Raw genomic sequence first — 16,146 nt, 5'->3', positions numbered from 1 at the left:
AGCATGTGGGTCTCCTCCAATCCTGGCTGTTTGGCTGTGATGTGACGTGAAGGCTCCCTGTTGGACTGTGTGTGTGCTCTAGGGTTAAGCCGGTGGTTGAGCTGCAGTTGAGCTACGTGCGTGTGTGAATCTGTGTCAGGGTTCGTGTGTGTGTTGTGTTCTCACCTGTGGCTTCCTGACTTTGATGATCCAGGAGGGGGGGACGATGACCCCGGCGTGAGCCCCCAGTGAACAGGGCTCCTCAATCTGATGTAGCTGGAAACACGTCACCTTGTTATGGAACTGAGGGGGACAGGAGGGGAGAGAGGAAAGAGAGGAGAGAGGGAGGAGACGGGGTTAGGGGTCTGTAGGTACCGCTACTAACTCATACAGACACTCTAATAGAGAAGAACACACACACACACATCCCCAATACACAAACACACACACATACAAACACACAGAGAAACACACAAGACACTACTCACAGCTTGTTTGCACCAGGAGCAACTGATGGCCACAATCTCTTTACTGTGGAAGAACTTCTGCTGGAAGCTCTACCGGATACACAGGATGTATCATGTTATTCATTCGAGATATACACAATATACAGGGTGCATATACTTCAAGGTGTACAGTAGGTGTCTTACCTTCCCACACTGTCTGCATTTCCCCTCTTGGCGGCGCCGGTGCACCCAGTGATGCCTCAACATATTCTGCAGAAGACAGGGACGAGGGAGAGGGAAAGAAAAGAGAGCAGTCAGAGACGGACATATACAGCAGTTCTCACACACAAACACACACGCACACACACGCACGCACGCACACACACACACACACACATATCAGAGACACACCATCATCAGATGCTGACTTACATCTCTGAGGCAGCGAGAGCCTCCTTCTCTAAACGTTGGTTTACAGCGGAAGTTAATCTGAGAGAGAAGGAGAGGGTGGGGGCAGTGAGAGATGGTACGGATGTAGTGCCAGGTGTGCTTTATCGGACTGACTTGTTGAAAGGGAGAATTGCAATGTGTGTGTGTGTTACCTTGTCGAGCTGCTCGATGCAGGCGGTGTGGACTACGATCTTACACGCTCCGCACTTCCTCCTGGGGGCAGACTTCTTAAAGGAGAGGACACACACACACACACACACCAGAGAAAGCAGTGAGACTCACGTAGACACACACACACACACACACACACACATACAATCGGGTAAATCTGCCAGCTCGGACCAAGTCACAATAAAATAGTTGTCTACGCTTGAAAAAAACATAAAACACGTATTAAGCCCATAATGTGTTAGAGAGGAACTTGACATAGAGAGAGGAAGAGATGTATTTATTGTTTATTTCACTTTTGTTCATCTACTTCACGTGCTTTGGCAATGTAAACATACGTTTCCCATGCCAATAAAGCCCTTAAATTGAATTAAATTGAAATTGAGAGAGAGAGAGGGAGAGAGGAAAAGAGAGAAGAAGAGAGAGAAAGAGGGAGAGGGGGGAAGAAAGAGAGAGAGACAGATGGGAAACTAGAGAGAGATTACATTTTGTCCTGCTCTTACCAGCCTCCATCCTATTCAGACTAATGACAGTGTTTGTGGCCTATCCACTAAGAGATATTAAAGGACAAATGCAGCCTTTTTTTTTTATCAATATCAGATCATTTCTGGGTAACAATTAAGTACCTTACTAACCATTTTTGCATCCAACCATTTAATGCGATGAATTACCTGACGCACGAAAAAAGTCACGACCGGGCTGATGGAAACATGAAATGCCGGTACAGTATTATAAATGCGGACTGACAATTTGTTCGTTTGACCGGTGGATACCTTTTGTGTCTGTAAAATGTATTATGCAAGAAATGGTGGTGGAACCGCCTTTATGCGCAAATATTGACATACTATTAACCATCATATCGAAGTAAACTTGGAGTCACGCGAAGACAATGGTGTGTGGTCCTCCCACTAGGACTCGGGAAAGCCTTGCGGTTTATTAGGCTACAGATGAAATAAGTCATGATGAATTTCACAGGGCGGTGAATACGCACGGCGATGAGCTTGATGTTGCTTTCCAATAAATATTGAGGGTCTTATTCTGGTGACATGATAATCGATGTTTGGCTGCCGTTTGACAAAAACAAATAATATCGCTTTTATCCATAATCTCATAGTACACTGTAGGTAGCCTACCCGTACTGTATCTGTGAGCTGTTGGCTGGAGAGTTTTTTTTGTGAAGACCAGAGTTTTTCTATATAACGCAACAGTTTTTGTGATCAAACCATCAGTAGATTTGAAACTGTGATGGAAACCCATTTCATTTTTAATTCGGTACATGGGAATTTAACGTTATTTGTATGTGCACCACGTCATCACGCACAGCCTTTTATCAGCAAAATAAGTCTGTCTGATGGAAAGACATCTCTGGCAGGAAAATGCACATATTGTTTTATGCAGACTTTAGAATATTTGCATAAAAATCTGTCGCAATTTTTTTCCTAAAAGCAATATCTTATGCAAGACTTTTGCTTGGAGTGGTCTGAGTCGGGAAGGGAAAACGGACAATTTGTTGTTATTGGCAGAGAGGGCCTGTTAGAGGACCTCTGACAGTCTCTATGGGGGTGCCACAGGGTTCAATCCTCGGGCTGACTCTTTTCTCTGTATACATCAATGATGTCGCTCTTGCTGCTGGTGATTCTCTGATCTACCTCTATGCAGACGACATCATTCTGTATAATTCTGGCCCCTCTTTGGACACTGTGTTAACTAACCTCCAGACGAGCTTCAGTGCCATACAACTCTCCTTCCGTGGCCTCCAACTGCTCTTAAATGCAAGTAAAACTAAATGCATGCTCTTCAACCGATCGCTACCAGCACCTGCCCGCCCATCCAGCATCACTACTCTGGACGGCTCTGACTTAGAATATGTGGACATCTACGAATACCTAGGTGTCTGGTTAGACAGTAAACTCTCCTTCCAGACTCACATTAAGCATCTCCAATACAAAATTAAATCTAGAATTGGCTTCCTATTTCACAACAAAGCATTCTTCACTCCTGCTGCCAAACATACCCTTGTAAAACTGACCATCCTACCGATCCTTCACTTCAGCGATGTCATTTACAAAATAGCCTCCAACACTCTACTCAGCAAATTGGATGCAGTCTATCACAGTGCCATCCATTTTGTCGTCACCAAAGTCCCATATACTACCCATCACTGCGACCTGTATGCTCTCGTTGGCTGGCCCTCACTTCATATTCATCACCAAACCCACTGGCTCCAGGTCATCTATAAGTCTTTGCTAAGTAAAGCCCCGCCTTATCTCAGCTCACTGGTTACCATAGCAGCACCCACCCATAGCACGCGCTCCAGCTGGTATATTTCTCTGGTCACCCCCAAAGCCAATTCCTCCTTTGGTCGCCTTTCCTTCCAGTTCTCTGCTGCCAATGACTGGAACGAATTTCAAAAAAGCACTGAAGCTGGAGACTCATATCTCCCTCACTAACTTTTAAGCACCAGCTGTCAGAGTAGCTCACAGATCACTGCACCTGTACAATAATGATATAAAACACAGGCAAAACTGAATGTTGACGACACAGGGCCATTAAAGGTAATGTTAGAGATTACTACTGCAGATAGTGTCAAAGCTATTTCTTATCCTTTTTCATGATCAAAGTCATCTCTCTAGAGCAGTGGTTCCCAAACTTTTTGTAGTCCCGTACCCCTTCAAACATTCGACCTCCAGCTGCATACCCCCTCTAGCACCTGGGTCAGCACACTCTCAAATGTTGTTTTTTTGCCATTATTGTAAGCCTGCCACACACACACTATACGATACATTTATTAACCAGTTGCATCTCTAGGGGCGCTATTTCATTTTTGGATAAAAAACTTTCCCGTTTTAAGCGCGATATTTTGTCACGAAAAGATGCTCGACTATGCATATTCTTGAGTTTTGGAAAGAAAACAGAAGTTTCAGAATCTGCAAAGATTTTGTCTGTAAGTGCCCCAGAACTCATTCTACAGGCGAAACCAAGATGATACGTTAAACAGGAAATGAGCAGAATTTCTGAAGCTCTGTTTTCTAATGTCTCCTTATATGGCTGTGAATGCGACAGGAATAAGCTTAGACCTTCTGCCGTTTCCCCAAGATGTCGGCAGCATTGTGACGTATTTGTAGGCATATCATTGGAAGATTGACCATAAGAGACTACATTTTCCAAGTGTCCGCCTGGTGTCCTGCGTCGAAACTGGTGCGTAAAGCCATGTGCAAGTATTTTTCCATTTGATTGAGAGGGGAAACCATGCTTCCACGAACGATATATCATCGAAGAGATATGTGAAAAACACCTTGAGGATTGATTCTAAACAACGTTTGCCATGTTTTCAGTCGATATTATGGAGTTAATTTGGAAAAAAGTTCACGTTTTGAGGACTGAATTTTCGTTTTTTTTTGGTAGCCAAATGTGATGTACAAAACGGAGCTATTTCTAATACACAAATAATCTTTTTGGAAAAACTGAGCATCTGCTATCTAACTGAGAGTCTCCTCATTGAAAACATCTGAAGTTCTTCAAAGGTAAATGATTTTATTTGAAGGCTTTTATGTTTTTGTTGAAATGTTGCGTGCTGGATGCTAATGCTAATGCTAATGCTAAATGCTACGCTAGCTAGCTACTTTTACACAAATAATTGTTTTCCTATGGTTGAGAAGCATATTTTGAAAATCTGAGATGACAGTGTTGTTTACAAAAGGCTAAGCTTGAGAGATGGCATATTTATTTCATTTAATTTGCGATTTTCATGAATAGTTAACGTTGTGTTATGCTAATGAGCTTGCTGATAGATTTACACAATCCTGGATACAGGGGTTTTTTCATAGCTAAACGTGACGCAGAAAACGGAGCGATTTGTCCTAAACAAATAATCTTTCAGGAAAAACTGAACATTTGCTATCTGAGAGTCTCCTCATTGAAAACATCTGAAGTTCTTCAAAGGTAAATGATTTTATTTGAATGCTTTTCTGTTTTTTTGTGTAAATGTTGCCAGCTGAATTCTAATGCTAAATGCTACGCTAAATGCTACGTTAGCCATCAATACTGTTACACAAATGCTTGTTTTGCAATGGTTGAGAAGCATATTTTGAAAATCTGAGATGACAGTGTTGTTAACAAAAGGCTAAGCTTGAGAGCTAGCATATTTATTTCATTTCATTTGCGATTTTCATGAATAGTTAACGTTGCGTTATGGTAATGAGCTTGAGTCTGTATTCACGATCCCGGATCCGGGATGGGGAGATCAGAAAGGTTAAACATAAGAATGAGTGTGAGTTTTTGGCACAACCCGGCTCGTGGGAAGTGACAAAGAGCTCTTATAGGACCAGGGCACAAATAATAATATAATAATTATCAATATTTTTGCTCTTTATTTAACCATCTTACATATAAAACCTTATTTGTTCATCGAAATGTTGGGTTGTATTGGAGAGAGTCTCAGCCTTAAATCATTTCCCACAGTCTGTGCCTGTATTTAGTTTTCATGCTAGTGAGGGCCGAGAATCCACTCTCATAGGTACTTGGTTGCAAAGGGCATCAGTGTCTTAACAGCATGATTTGCCAAGGCAGGATACTCTGAGTGCAGCCCAATCCAGAAATCTGGCAGTGGCTTCTGATTAAATTACATTTTCACAGAACCGCTTGTTGCAATTTCGATGATGCTCTCTTGTTCAGATATCGGTAAGTGGACTGGAGGCAGGGCATGAAAGGGATAACGAATCCAGTTGTTTGTGTCATCCGTTTCAGGAAAGCACCCGTGTAATTGTGCATCCAATTCACTCAGGTGCTTCGCTGTATCACATTTGACATTGTCCGTAAGCTTGAGTTCATTTGCACACAAACAAATCATACAATGATGGAAAGACCTGTGTGTTGTCCTTGTTAATGCAGACAGAGAAGAGCTCCAACTTCTCAATCATAGACTCAATTTTGTCCCGCACATTGAATATAGTTGTGGAGAGTCCCTGTAATCCCAGATTCAGATCATTCAGGCGAGAAATAACATCACCCAGATAGGCCAGTCGTGTGAGAAACTCGTCACCATGCAAGCGGTCAGACAAGTGAAAATTGTGGTCAGTAAAGTAAACTTTAAGCTGGTCTCTTAATAAAAAAAAAACGTGTCAATACTTTGCCCCTTGACAACCAGCACACTTCTGTACGTTGTAAAAGCATTACATGGTCGCTGCCCATATCAATGCATAGTGCAGAAAATACATGAAAGTTCAGGGGCCTTGCTTTAACTAGGTTAACCATTTTCACTGTAGTGTCCAAAACGTATTTCAAGCTGTCAGGCATTCCCTTGGTAGCAAGAGCCTCTCGGTGGATGCTGCAGTGTACCCAAGTGGCGTCGGGAGCAACTGCTTGCACACATGTTCCCACTCCACTATGTCTCCCTGTCATGGCTTTTGCTCCATCAGTACAGATACCAACATGAGCTGCAGCTACGTTTGGCTACATGCAGAATTAGTGGAATTCCCGCGAGAGAGTAACGGTTAATGTGATTGGATGTTAATTACTTGACGAGGCTACCTGTATTTGACATTGTGTTGTTACTTCGCTGAACACTAGATGGTTGAATTTGATTTTTGGCAGTGAAACGAGGCTACTCAGGCAATAAACAAACTTCACCCAAATGTATGGACCCATTGGAAATTATAAATGGACTGTTTGAAAATGTGAAGGAAAAAAAAGTTGTAAAAAATTTGAATCACATTTTTATTTGGCGTACCCCTGACGGCATTGCGTGTACCCATGGGGGTACGCATACCCCAGTTTGGGAATACCTGCACTTCACTCTACTGACGCTCTCCGTGGCCTTCTAACACAATGTAAATACATACAGCCAATAAAACGTGAAATTTGAATTATAGACCTCAGCATAACACTGTTATCACCAGTGCTCTCCTCACACACTCTGGCTCTCTCTCCTCACACACTCTGGCTCTCTCTCCTCACACACTCTGGCTCTCTCTCCTCACACACTCTGGCTCTCTCTCCTCACACACTCTGGCTCTCTCTCCTCACACACTCTGGCTCTCTCTCCTCACACACACTGGCTCTCTCTCCTCACACACACTGGCTCTCTCTCCTCACACACACTGGCTCTCTCTCCTCACACACTCTGGCTCTCTCTCCTCGCACACTCTGGCTCTCTCTCCTCACAGACTCCTGGCTCTCTCTCCTCACACACTCTGGCTCTCTCTCCTCACACACTCTGGCTCTCTCTCCTCACACACTCTGGCTCTCTCTCCTGTGACCACTCTCTCCCTCTTTCCCCTTCTGTCTATTCTCTCCCTGTTTCCCTCACTCATCTCTCCACTTTCTGTCCCTTGTCCTTTCTGTCAGTCTACCCTCCTCCTCTCCTTCTCCCTCCCTCTCTTTTTCTCGCTGTCTCTATTTTCCACTCTCCCTCTCTCTATCCCTCTCTCTGTCTCACTCCCTCTCCATGTACTCACTGCAGTCTTCAGTACACAGGTGTCTTCTCCCAGGTAGCACAGCTCTCCAGAACAACTGGTCTCCAGCCACAGGTGGTCTCCGTTCACAGCAGTCTCCTACACACACACACACACAAATGCACGGCAACACAAAATTCAGCACACGCACACAAAGAAACATGTTAGACCTTCTCCCACATGCCCGGCAGACAAACAGTGTATGAGTGTTTAATGTGTCTAATTGTCCATTGGATTCCAGTGTGTGGGCGAGGGAAATATATCCTCCCCTACAGGGTGTGTGGATCAAACATAAAACACACACAACAAACACACACAGAGAAGCAGCACAGCACAACCACAATCACATTATTCGCTCTGTGCTGCATGAAGTTGATACATTAGCTCATTAAAGTTTAATGGCTGTGTGTGTGTGTGTGTGTGTGTGTGTGTGTGTGTGTGTGTGTGTGTGTGTGTGTGTGTGTGTGTGTGTGTGTGTGTGTGTGTGTGTGTGTGTGTGTGAGTGTGTGAGTGAGTGAGTGAGTGCGGTGTTTGTGTGTTTGCGTGTTTGCGTGCGTGTGAGTTAGTGTGTGCGCGCGGTGTGTGTGGATCATGCAGAGAGGGAAATGCCAGTAATGACGTTGAGGAAATCTCCTGCATGGAGGGACCTATTTCTCCCCAGGTATAGCTGGGTTGGATCCCTGGGTGTGCCCTTACAGAAAAACCACACCAATTTCACCTGATGAGGTGTTTCACATGTGATATTATGTGAAGTGAATGTGATAAAATGTGACAACATGTAAAAGCAACATGTGATGACATGAAACTACACAGGTGACAAAGATAAGGATGCCAAATATTTTCACATGTGAAACTGCAATTGTGAGAACATGTTATTCTATGTGAAAAGGTGGTGTTAGCATCTACATTTATTACATGTGAACATATGGTTTCACATGTGAACAACTGAACTCACACATGTCTCTTTTGTTTTCACATGTGAACATTTCAGCTCAACATGTGAAAACACGTGAAACTGCAAATTTCACATGCTTATTTGTAAGGGAAATGAATGAAATGGTATGGGGTTTTAAAGTAAGTGGTATGCCGTTCAGCTCAAATAGTGTTCAAATCTTTAATCAATGACAATATGATTACATTTGACATGACCACCTAGTGCTGAATTTGCAATATGATCCCACCTGGGATTTGAACTCACAACCTCTGGATTTGGGATACACTGAGAGTTCTGTAGCAGTCCAATACACAGTCATTACCTATAATACATATCTGCACTTAGCAGAAGAGTGCCATCTGCACTGTTATGTTAGTTCTCATTTAAAGACATGCTCCGGAACTTTGGTGACTGGTAAGTATTTTCTAAACCTCTCGCTGTGGGCTGGATGTGTCAATGTGTAGTTCATACATGCATAATCTATTAGCAGAATTAATATCTTACCTCAATTAGCCACGGAATCCCTCATTTGAAAGCAACAGTTTTTCTGGAAGCTGTGCTGCGCCATTTTCCCTCCATTTTCCCCCATGTGGTCCAGAACCCGAGCAATTCGAGTTCAACCAATGGGCTTCAGCCTCTCGCCCCATGAGTGACAGCTAGCAAGAGGTACATCATGAACCCATAGCAGAGCGAGAGAGAGAGAGCAATGACGTGATGCACATACTGTATGTGATGTACTAGGCCATTTTCGGGGACCACTTTAGGCTCGTGAGTTCTACTTTCAGAACTACTGGCAAAAAAAGAATACAAAAGTACCGGAGAACCTCTTTAATCTGACTATTCTCCCATCATTGATTTAATTGACGTATTTCAGACATTTGAGGGTTTTCTGTATAGATATCTAATGTTGGTGGGGCATATTATTCTGCTTTAATGTTACTGCTGAATCACTATGGTAAATATCATATTTTCTTCTTGAGTTTATTTTTTAACAAAGCTGAGATGGAATATGAAGTTCAAAGTGTGAAATCAGTCGTTGACACAGACATGGTGGCGTAGCAAGTTGATCATCGTGCTGCGAACCGAGAGGTTGTGAGTTCAAATCCCAGGGAGGACGTGTTGAATAAAAAGCCCTGTATAAATAAACAATCTAATCAAGTGTGTCAAATATGTAAGTTGGAAATGCTGTATGTGTTGTTTGTGTGTGTATTCTAAGAACTGATTTTTGTTTGCAGGGCATCTCAGGTGAAATACTCTATCCATATTTGAAAGGTTATGTGATCACGTGAACCGTCATCACACGTGAAGTGTTCCAAAAAGTGTTCCAAAAACACGGTTTTCCGTGTGTGTGTGTGTTTGTTTGTGTGTGTGACTCACTGTCCAGTCAACGAACGTGCGTATCTCCTTGGACGGTCCGTTTGTGATGGGGGGCATGGGTTTGTGGACCGGGGCCAAGTGCTGGAGACCCGACCGCGAGATGGCTTTCCTGAAAAACACACACATTATTAAAGTATTAGTGTGACCCATCATATCAAATCTCTTGACCTGTAATCAGTGAAATGAAGTGATTCATTGACGAGTACCATCTTTAATCAGTGACATGAAGGGATTCATTGATGAGTACCATCTTTAATCAGTGACATGAAGGGACTCCGGTGATTGAGGAAAATAACACCATGTTTTTTTTAGAGAGGATTGCATGATGCTACTTCAGTACACTGACCCAGTAGCCCCGATACTCTGGAGAGATGTGGAGAGAAAGAAAGAGAGGGGGACGGAGGGAGAGAGAGAAAACGTCTGCTCTCTCAGTCAGGGGTAGGATGAGTCAGCAGTGTTGAGAGCTGCTCCTGGCGCCCTCTCCCTCAATATAACCTCCCCACAACCTCCACACAACCTCCTTAAAGCCTCCCCTACAACAACCCACAACCTCCCTATAACCAACTTTGAGAGTTAAATCTCTGCTATCTGCTCGCAGTAACATTTGTATGCTTAATGCGTAATAGCACTATAATATTGAGTATGTTCAGTATAATGTAATACAATAAATCTAACATTCAGATCCGTCCTACAGAGTAGCTGCCTATATTCCAATCTCCAGCCCGCTGTAACTGTGACAATCTAGGTGGGTTAAATAACAGCAACTACCCTGCTCCACCTCATCTCTCTCTCATTTGTCCTATGCAGTATGCAACACAGAGGGCGTATGGTGAGGCCTGCGTGCGTGCGTGCGTGTGTGTGTGGATAGGTACGGTGGAAAGTGTGCCTAATTCCCCTGGTGCCAAAGATGTCAATGAAGGCAGCCCCCCCTCTGATTCAGAGGGGTTGGGTTAAATGCAGAAGACACATTCCAGTTGAAGGCATTCAGTTGTACAACTGACTAGGTATCCCCCCCCTTTCCCTTTCCCGAATACCTGACAACCTGTTGAAAGTTTCAGACCTCATCTAGAATTATCCACCGTGACAAAAACAGGGCTGCTTACAGGGCTACGTAACACGAGCCCCTGCACACACACACACAAAATAGACGTACGTGGGTGACAACACGCGACTGAAAATGCATGCCACTGAGGCCAACACACACACACACACACACACCACATTGACAGACAATAATGCACCTAAAATCTACCGCATTAACGGATACCAGTGATAACATAACACACACACACACACAAACACACACCCATACTGTCCAAACACACTTAACCCCTGTTCTTATCAGATACCAGTGATAAAGAAACACACACACAAACTTCCCACACACGCTCATCAGTGTTTTTAGTGTTGAGTGATCTAGATTAATCTAACCTGATTATAGCCGGGACCTGATCTGACAGGATAGACAGTTTGAGTAGACTGACAAAGTAGAGATACGGATGTGTGTGTGAGGGAGTGGGATAAAGAGAGAGAGAGAGAGAGTGTATATGATAGCGAGAGTGATAGAGAGGCCTGTGTTCATTCACTACTATCAACACCTGATGCCTCAGCGATCAGAGAGTAGCTATGTACTGTAGTGTGTTGAACACACACACACACACACAGAGACACACAGACAGAGGGCAGACAGACCACCATTGCATTTCAACTGCATGCTTAGTAATCTACTAAGTACATAGCAGGATCAAGGTATTAAAGCTTGATTTGATGACTTTGGTGTTAGACTGGATGGATATACAGTAATGGGGGCTCTACAGAGGAACGAGTCGGCTCAGGCACCTAACAGTCAACAGGGTAACAGATTAGAATATGCACTCCATGGTTGGGGTTCATTCAGTTCACTTTTCAGTTCAGTAAATCCAGGAAGTGAACTGAAATTAAACTAATTCCTTAAAAAAATCCTCAGAGAAAACACTGGGCGAAAATTCAGAATGAACCGAATGGAAAACTGAATTGATCCCAACTGGTGATTGACACTCCCCCGATGTAGAAGTTAGTGGTTGCTGGTGTATCACATAAACCAAAGAAAGATACCCACACAACTGACTGATTAACTGAGCAACTACCGAAAAAAGCAGACTGTGCCTCTGCCTCCATCTCTCGCCTCCATCTCTCTCTCTCTCTCTCTCTCTCTCTCTCTCTCTCTCTCTCTCTCTCTCTCTCTCTCTCTCTCTCTCTCTCTCTCTCTCTCTCTCTCTCTCTCTCTCATCTCCTTTGTCCTCCTTGCCTACTCCTCTTCTTTCTCCTCCTCCTCTTCTTCCTCCTCTTCCTTCTATAAGTCGTGGCAGCAGTGCAAGGCTGACATGGTTGCTATAGTAACCACCCAGTATGCACCAGTTGTCTCTGTGTAAAGATGTAATTATAGAGTAGAGACTTAGTGTCAGCATCATGGTCTGCGCACACACACACACACACACACACACGCACGCACGCACGCACGCACGCACGCACGCACACACACCTGTATCCTCTGACTGTCAGGCTGCTACACAGGCAGGACCAACCCCCAAAGATGAGGTCACCCTACTGTACCCACTCAATGCCTCTACCAAGACACCATCTCATATAAAAGCATCTCCAATACAGTGCCTATTGTAACTGTTCAACAGCATTATATACAGTTGAAGTCAGAAGTGTACATACACTTAGGAGTCATTAAAACTAGTTACAAGCTACAAAAGTATCAATATCCACAGTAAAACGAGTCCTATATCGAGATAACCTGAAAGGCCGCTCAGCAAATAATAAGCCACTGCTCCAAAACCACCATAAAAAAGCCAGACTACGGTTTGCAACTGCACATGGGGACAAAGATTGTAGTTTTTGGAGAATTTTTTACATTTTTTTAATTTTACCTTTATTTAACCAGGTAGGCTAGTTGAGAACAAGTTCTCATTTGCAATTGCGACCTGGCCAAGATAAAGCAAAGCAGTTCGGCACAAACAACACCACAGAGTTACACATGGAGTAAACAAAACACAGTCAATAATACAGTAGAACAAAAGAAAACAAAAAGTCTATATACAGTGAATGCAAATGAGGTAAGATATGAGGGTTAAGGCAATAAATAGGCCATGGTGGCGAAGTAATTACAATATAGCAATTAAACACTGGAATGGTAGATGTGCAGAAGATTAATGTGCAAGTAGAGATACTGGGGTGAAAAGGAGCAAGATAAATAAATACAGTATGGGGATGAGGTAGATAGATGGGCTGTTTACAGATGGGCTACGTACAGGTGCAGTGATCTGTAAGCTGCTCTGACAACTGGTGCTTAAAGTGCAGTTCGTTCCAGTCATTGGCAGCAGAGAACTGGAAGGAAAAACGACCAAAGGAGGAATTGGCTTTGGGGGTGACCAGTGAGATATACCTGCTGAAGCGCTTGCTACGAGTGGGTGCTGCTATGGTGACCAGTGAGCTGAGATAAGGCGGGGCTTTACCTAGCAGAGACTAGTAGATAACCTGTAGCCAGTGGGTTTGGCGACGAGTATGAAGCGAGGGCCAACAAACGAGAGCGTACAGGTCACAATGATGGGTAGTGTATGGGGCGTTGGTGACAAAACGGATGGCACTGTGATAGACTGCATCCAGTTTGTTGAGTAGAGTGTTGGAGGCTATTTTATAGATGACATCACCGAAGTCGAGGATCGGTAGGATGGTCAGTTTTACGAGGGTATGTTTGGCAGCATGAGTGAAGGATGCTTTGTTGCGATATAGGAAGCCAATTCTAGATTTCATTTTGGATGTCCTCTGGTCTGATGAAACAAAAATAGAACTGTTTGACCATAATGACCATCGTTATGTTTGGAGGGAAAAGTGGGATGCTTGCAAGCCGAAGAACACCATCCCAACCTTGAAGCATGGGGGTGGCAGCATCATGTTGTGGGGGTGTTTTGCTGCAGGACGGACTGGTGCACTTCACAAAATAGATGGCATCATGAGGCAGGAAATTACGTGGATATTTTGAAGCAACATCTCAAGACATCAGTCAGGAAGTTCAAGCTTGATCGCAAATGGGTCTTCCAAATGGACAATGACCCCAAGCATACTTCCAAAGTTGTGGCAAAATGGCTTAAGGACAACAAAGTCAAGGTATCACAAAGCCCTGACCTCAATCCTGACTGGAACTCATCAATCTATGGAATACACACAGACCCCATACAAATACACACATACCCTAAGCCAGTGGGTTTTGAACGCTCTCCTCGGCACCCCCAGGCGTTTCACAATGTTGTTGTAGCCCTAAACTAGCTCACCTGACTCAAGTAGTCCAGGGCTTGATAATTAGTTGAATCAGGTGTGCTATCTCTGGAATAATTCAAATCCACGGAACGGCGGGGGTGTCCCGGAGGAGAGGTTTGAAAAGCCCTACCCGAGGTTGGCCGCTCACTCACCTGTAACCCAGCAGCCTGCGATACCAACGTACTTCCTTTATTCTACCTCTCCTCTCATCCCCTCTGTCCTTTTCTCTCCATCAGTCTTCCACAAACGCTCCTCTCCGCCCCTCCGCCCTGCACTTCTACAGTCCTGCAACTAGTGTCCACTGGTCGACAGGTACTGATGGAAATGCATCCTTAGTAACACACACACACCAGGTAATTGTTCTGATCATTGTGACGGGCAGCTGAGACTTGACACCAGTCTCCTATACCGTGTGTGTGTGTGTGTGTGTGTGTGTGTGTGTGTGTGTGTGTGTGGTGTCAGATGGTCCGTGCCACTTAGCCACATCATCCCAGTCTTCCCCCATCTCAGTCACCCCAAGGTCTATTCTGGGAACATTGCGTCACCCTCACGACCCTGACCGTTGACCCACGACCTGACACCGACAGCTGTTCGCCAGCGCGCCGGTCCAAGGTTTTACGTGACATAGAATTCACAACATCACGTACACAGTGCGGATTACACCATTCCTTTTTGTTGTTGTTTCTTTTAAGACGGAATGAGAGTTTCTTCAACCGCAAACACACACACACACGCACAGACACACACACACACACGCATAAAGGCCCAATGCACACAAACACATACATAGACAATGGCAGGAAAACTCAAAATAGTGTAGACCAGATCTTAACGACACGCAATAAGCACTCACAGTCACACACTGACCAGGGGTGGACGAGACTAGGGAGAGGGTCAGGAAAGGGTTGTCATGGTAACCTCAAACTTCCTTCCCTCTGAGTTCATCTAAATACAGCATCTCTCTCTCTCTCTCTCTCTCTCTCTGAGTGGGTGTATGCGAGAGCAGCTGCAGTGAGAACAGAGCTCACTATCAGCTCCTATTAGATCAACTCCGCTCCTCGCAGCACTGCTATGACACACACACACCCCTACCAAAGCACTTTGAACACACCGCCTGCTAGATCAGACTGTGTATCATATACAACACACACACACTTAACTAAAATCCCTGTGAGACTTCACCACTTCTTCAAAAACACAAAAGAGAGAAGAGAAGTGAGGAGAGAGGAGAGGAGAAAAGAGGTATGGAGAGAGGAAAGAGGAGAGGTATAGAGAGAGGAGAGAGGAGAGGAGAGGTATGGAGAGAGGAGAGGAGAAGAGAGGTATGGAGAGAGGAGAGAGGAGAGGTATAGAGAGAGGAGAGGTATGGAGAGAGGAGAGGAGAAGAGAGGTATGGAGAGAGGAGAGAGGACAGGAGAAGAGAGGTATGGAAAGAAGAGAGGAGAGAGGAGAGGTATAAAGAGAGGAGCGAGGAGAGGAGAGGTGTGGAGAGAGGAGAGAGGATGGGAGAAGAGAGGAGAGAGGAGAGGTATAAAGAGAGGAGCGAGGAGAGGAGAGGACAGGTATGGAGAGGAGAGGAGAGGAGAGGAGAGGAGAGGAGAGGAGAGGAGAGGAGAGGAGAGGAGAGGAGAGGAGAGGAGAGGAGAGGAGAGGAGAGGAGAGGAGAGGGGTACGGAGAGGCTTGCTTTGTCAGCACGATTCACTGGCAGATAAAAAACAATCTCATCTTTGACTCTCCTTATTTCTGCTAAATTAAACTAATGTACTGTTGGAGGGAGATAAGAAAGCGCTGAGTGGAGAAGAGGAGGACAAGATGCTACTGAAACAGCAGATGTGTCCTCAATCTGTTTGTCTTCTTTAACCCTGTAATGTCTGGGGTTTTTAACATTGTAACACACACACACAACAGACACAAATACACACACTCGCAAACACGCATTCGCAAAGACACACACACACACATGTAATAGCATGGCTGCCTGGACACCAGTGGAGAGGGAGGAGTAGGTGTTGGAGAGAGAAGATAACCTGTGTGTGT

The 16,146-nt window shown here is 44.5% G+C and overlaps 1 protein-coding gene across 3 annotated transcripts in view; it reads right to left on the bottom strand.

Moving 5' to 3' along the window:
* The window catches only part of LOC110501060 (diacylglycerol kinase iota), a 49,298-nt gene that overhangs the window by 23,377 nt on the left and 9,775 nt on the right, over nucleotides 1-16,146 (bottom strand). For 2 of the 3 annotated variants that reach the window (XM_036957597.1, XM_036957599.1), the window contains exons 2-8: nucleotides 9,807-9,915; nucleotides 7,499-7,594; nucleotides 1,028-1,102; nucleotides 858-914; nucleotides 630-695; nucleotides 468-536; nucleotides 166-282 (exon numbers count right to left, since the gene is read on the bottom strand). In XM_036957597.1, the coding sequence (XP_036813492.1) occupies nucleotides 166-282; nucleotides 468-536; nucleotides 630-695; nucleotides 858-914; nucleotides 1,028-1,102; nucleotides 7,499-7,594; nucleotides 9,807-9,915 (589 nt within the window). The remainder of the gene's footprint in view (nucleotides 1-165; nucleotides 283-467; nucleotides 537-629; nucleotides 696-857; nucleotides 915-1,027; nucleotides 1,103-7,498; nucleotides 7,595-9,806; nucleotides 9,916-16,146) is intronic. The other variant, XM_036957598.1, reaches the window with a different exon arrangement.

This window comes from Oncorhynchus mykiss, chromosome 21 (genome assembly GCF_013265735.2).
Source record: "Oncorhynchus mykiss isolate Arlee chromosome 21, USDA_OmykA_1.1, whole genome shotgun sequence".
Taxonomy (NCBI): Eukaryota; Metazoa; Chordata; class Actinopteri; order Salmoniformes; family Salmonidae; genus Oncorhynchus; species Oncorhynchus mykiss.
The sequence above is the reverse complement of the archived record's forward strand: the minus strand, read 5'-3'. Positions and strand labels throughout refer to the sequence as shown.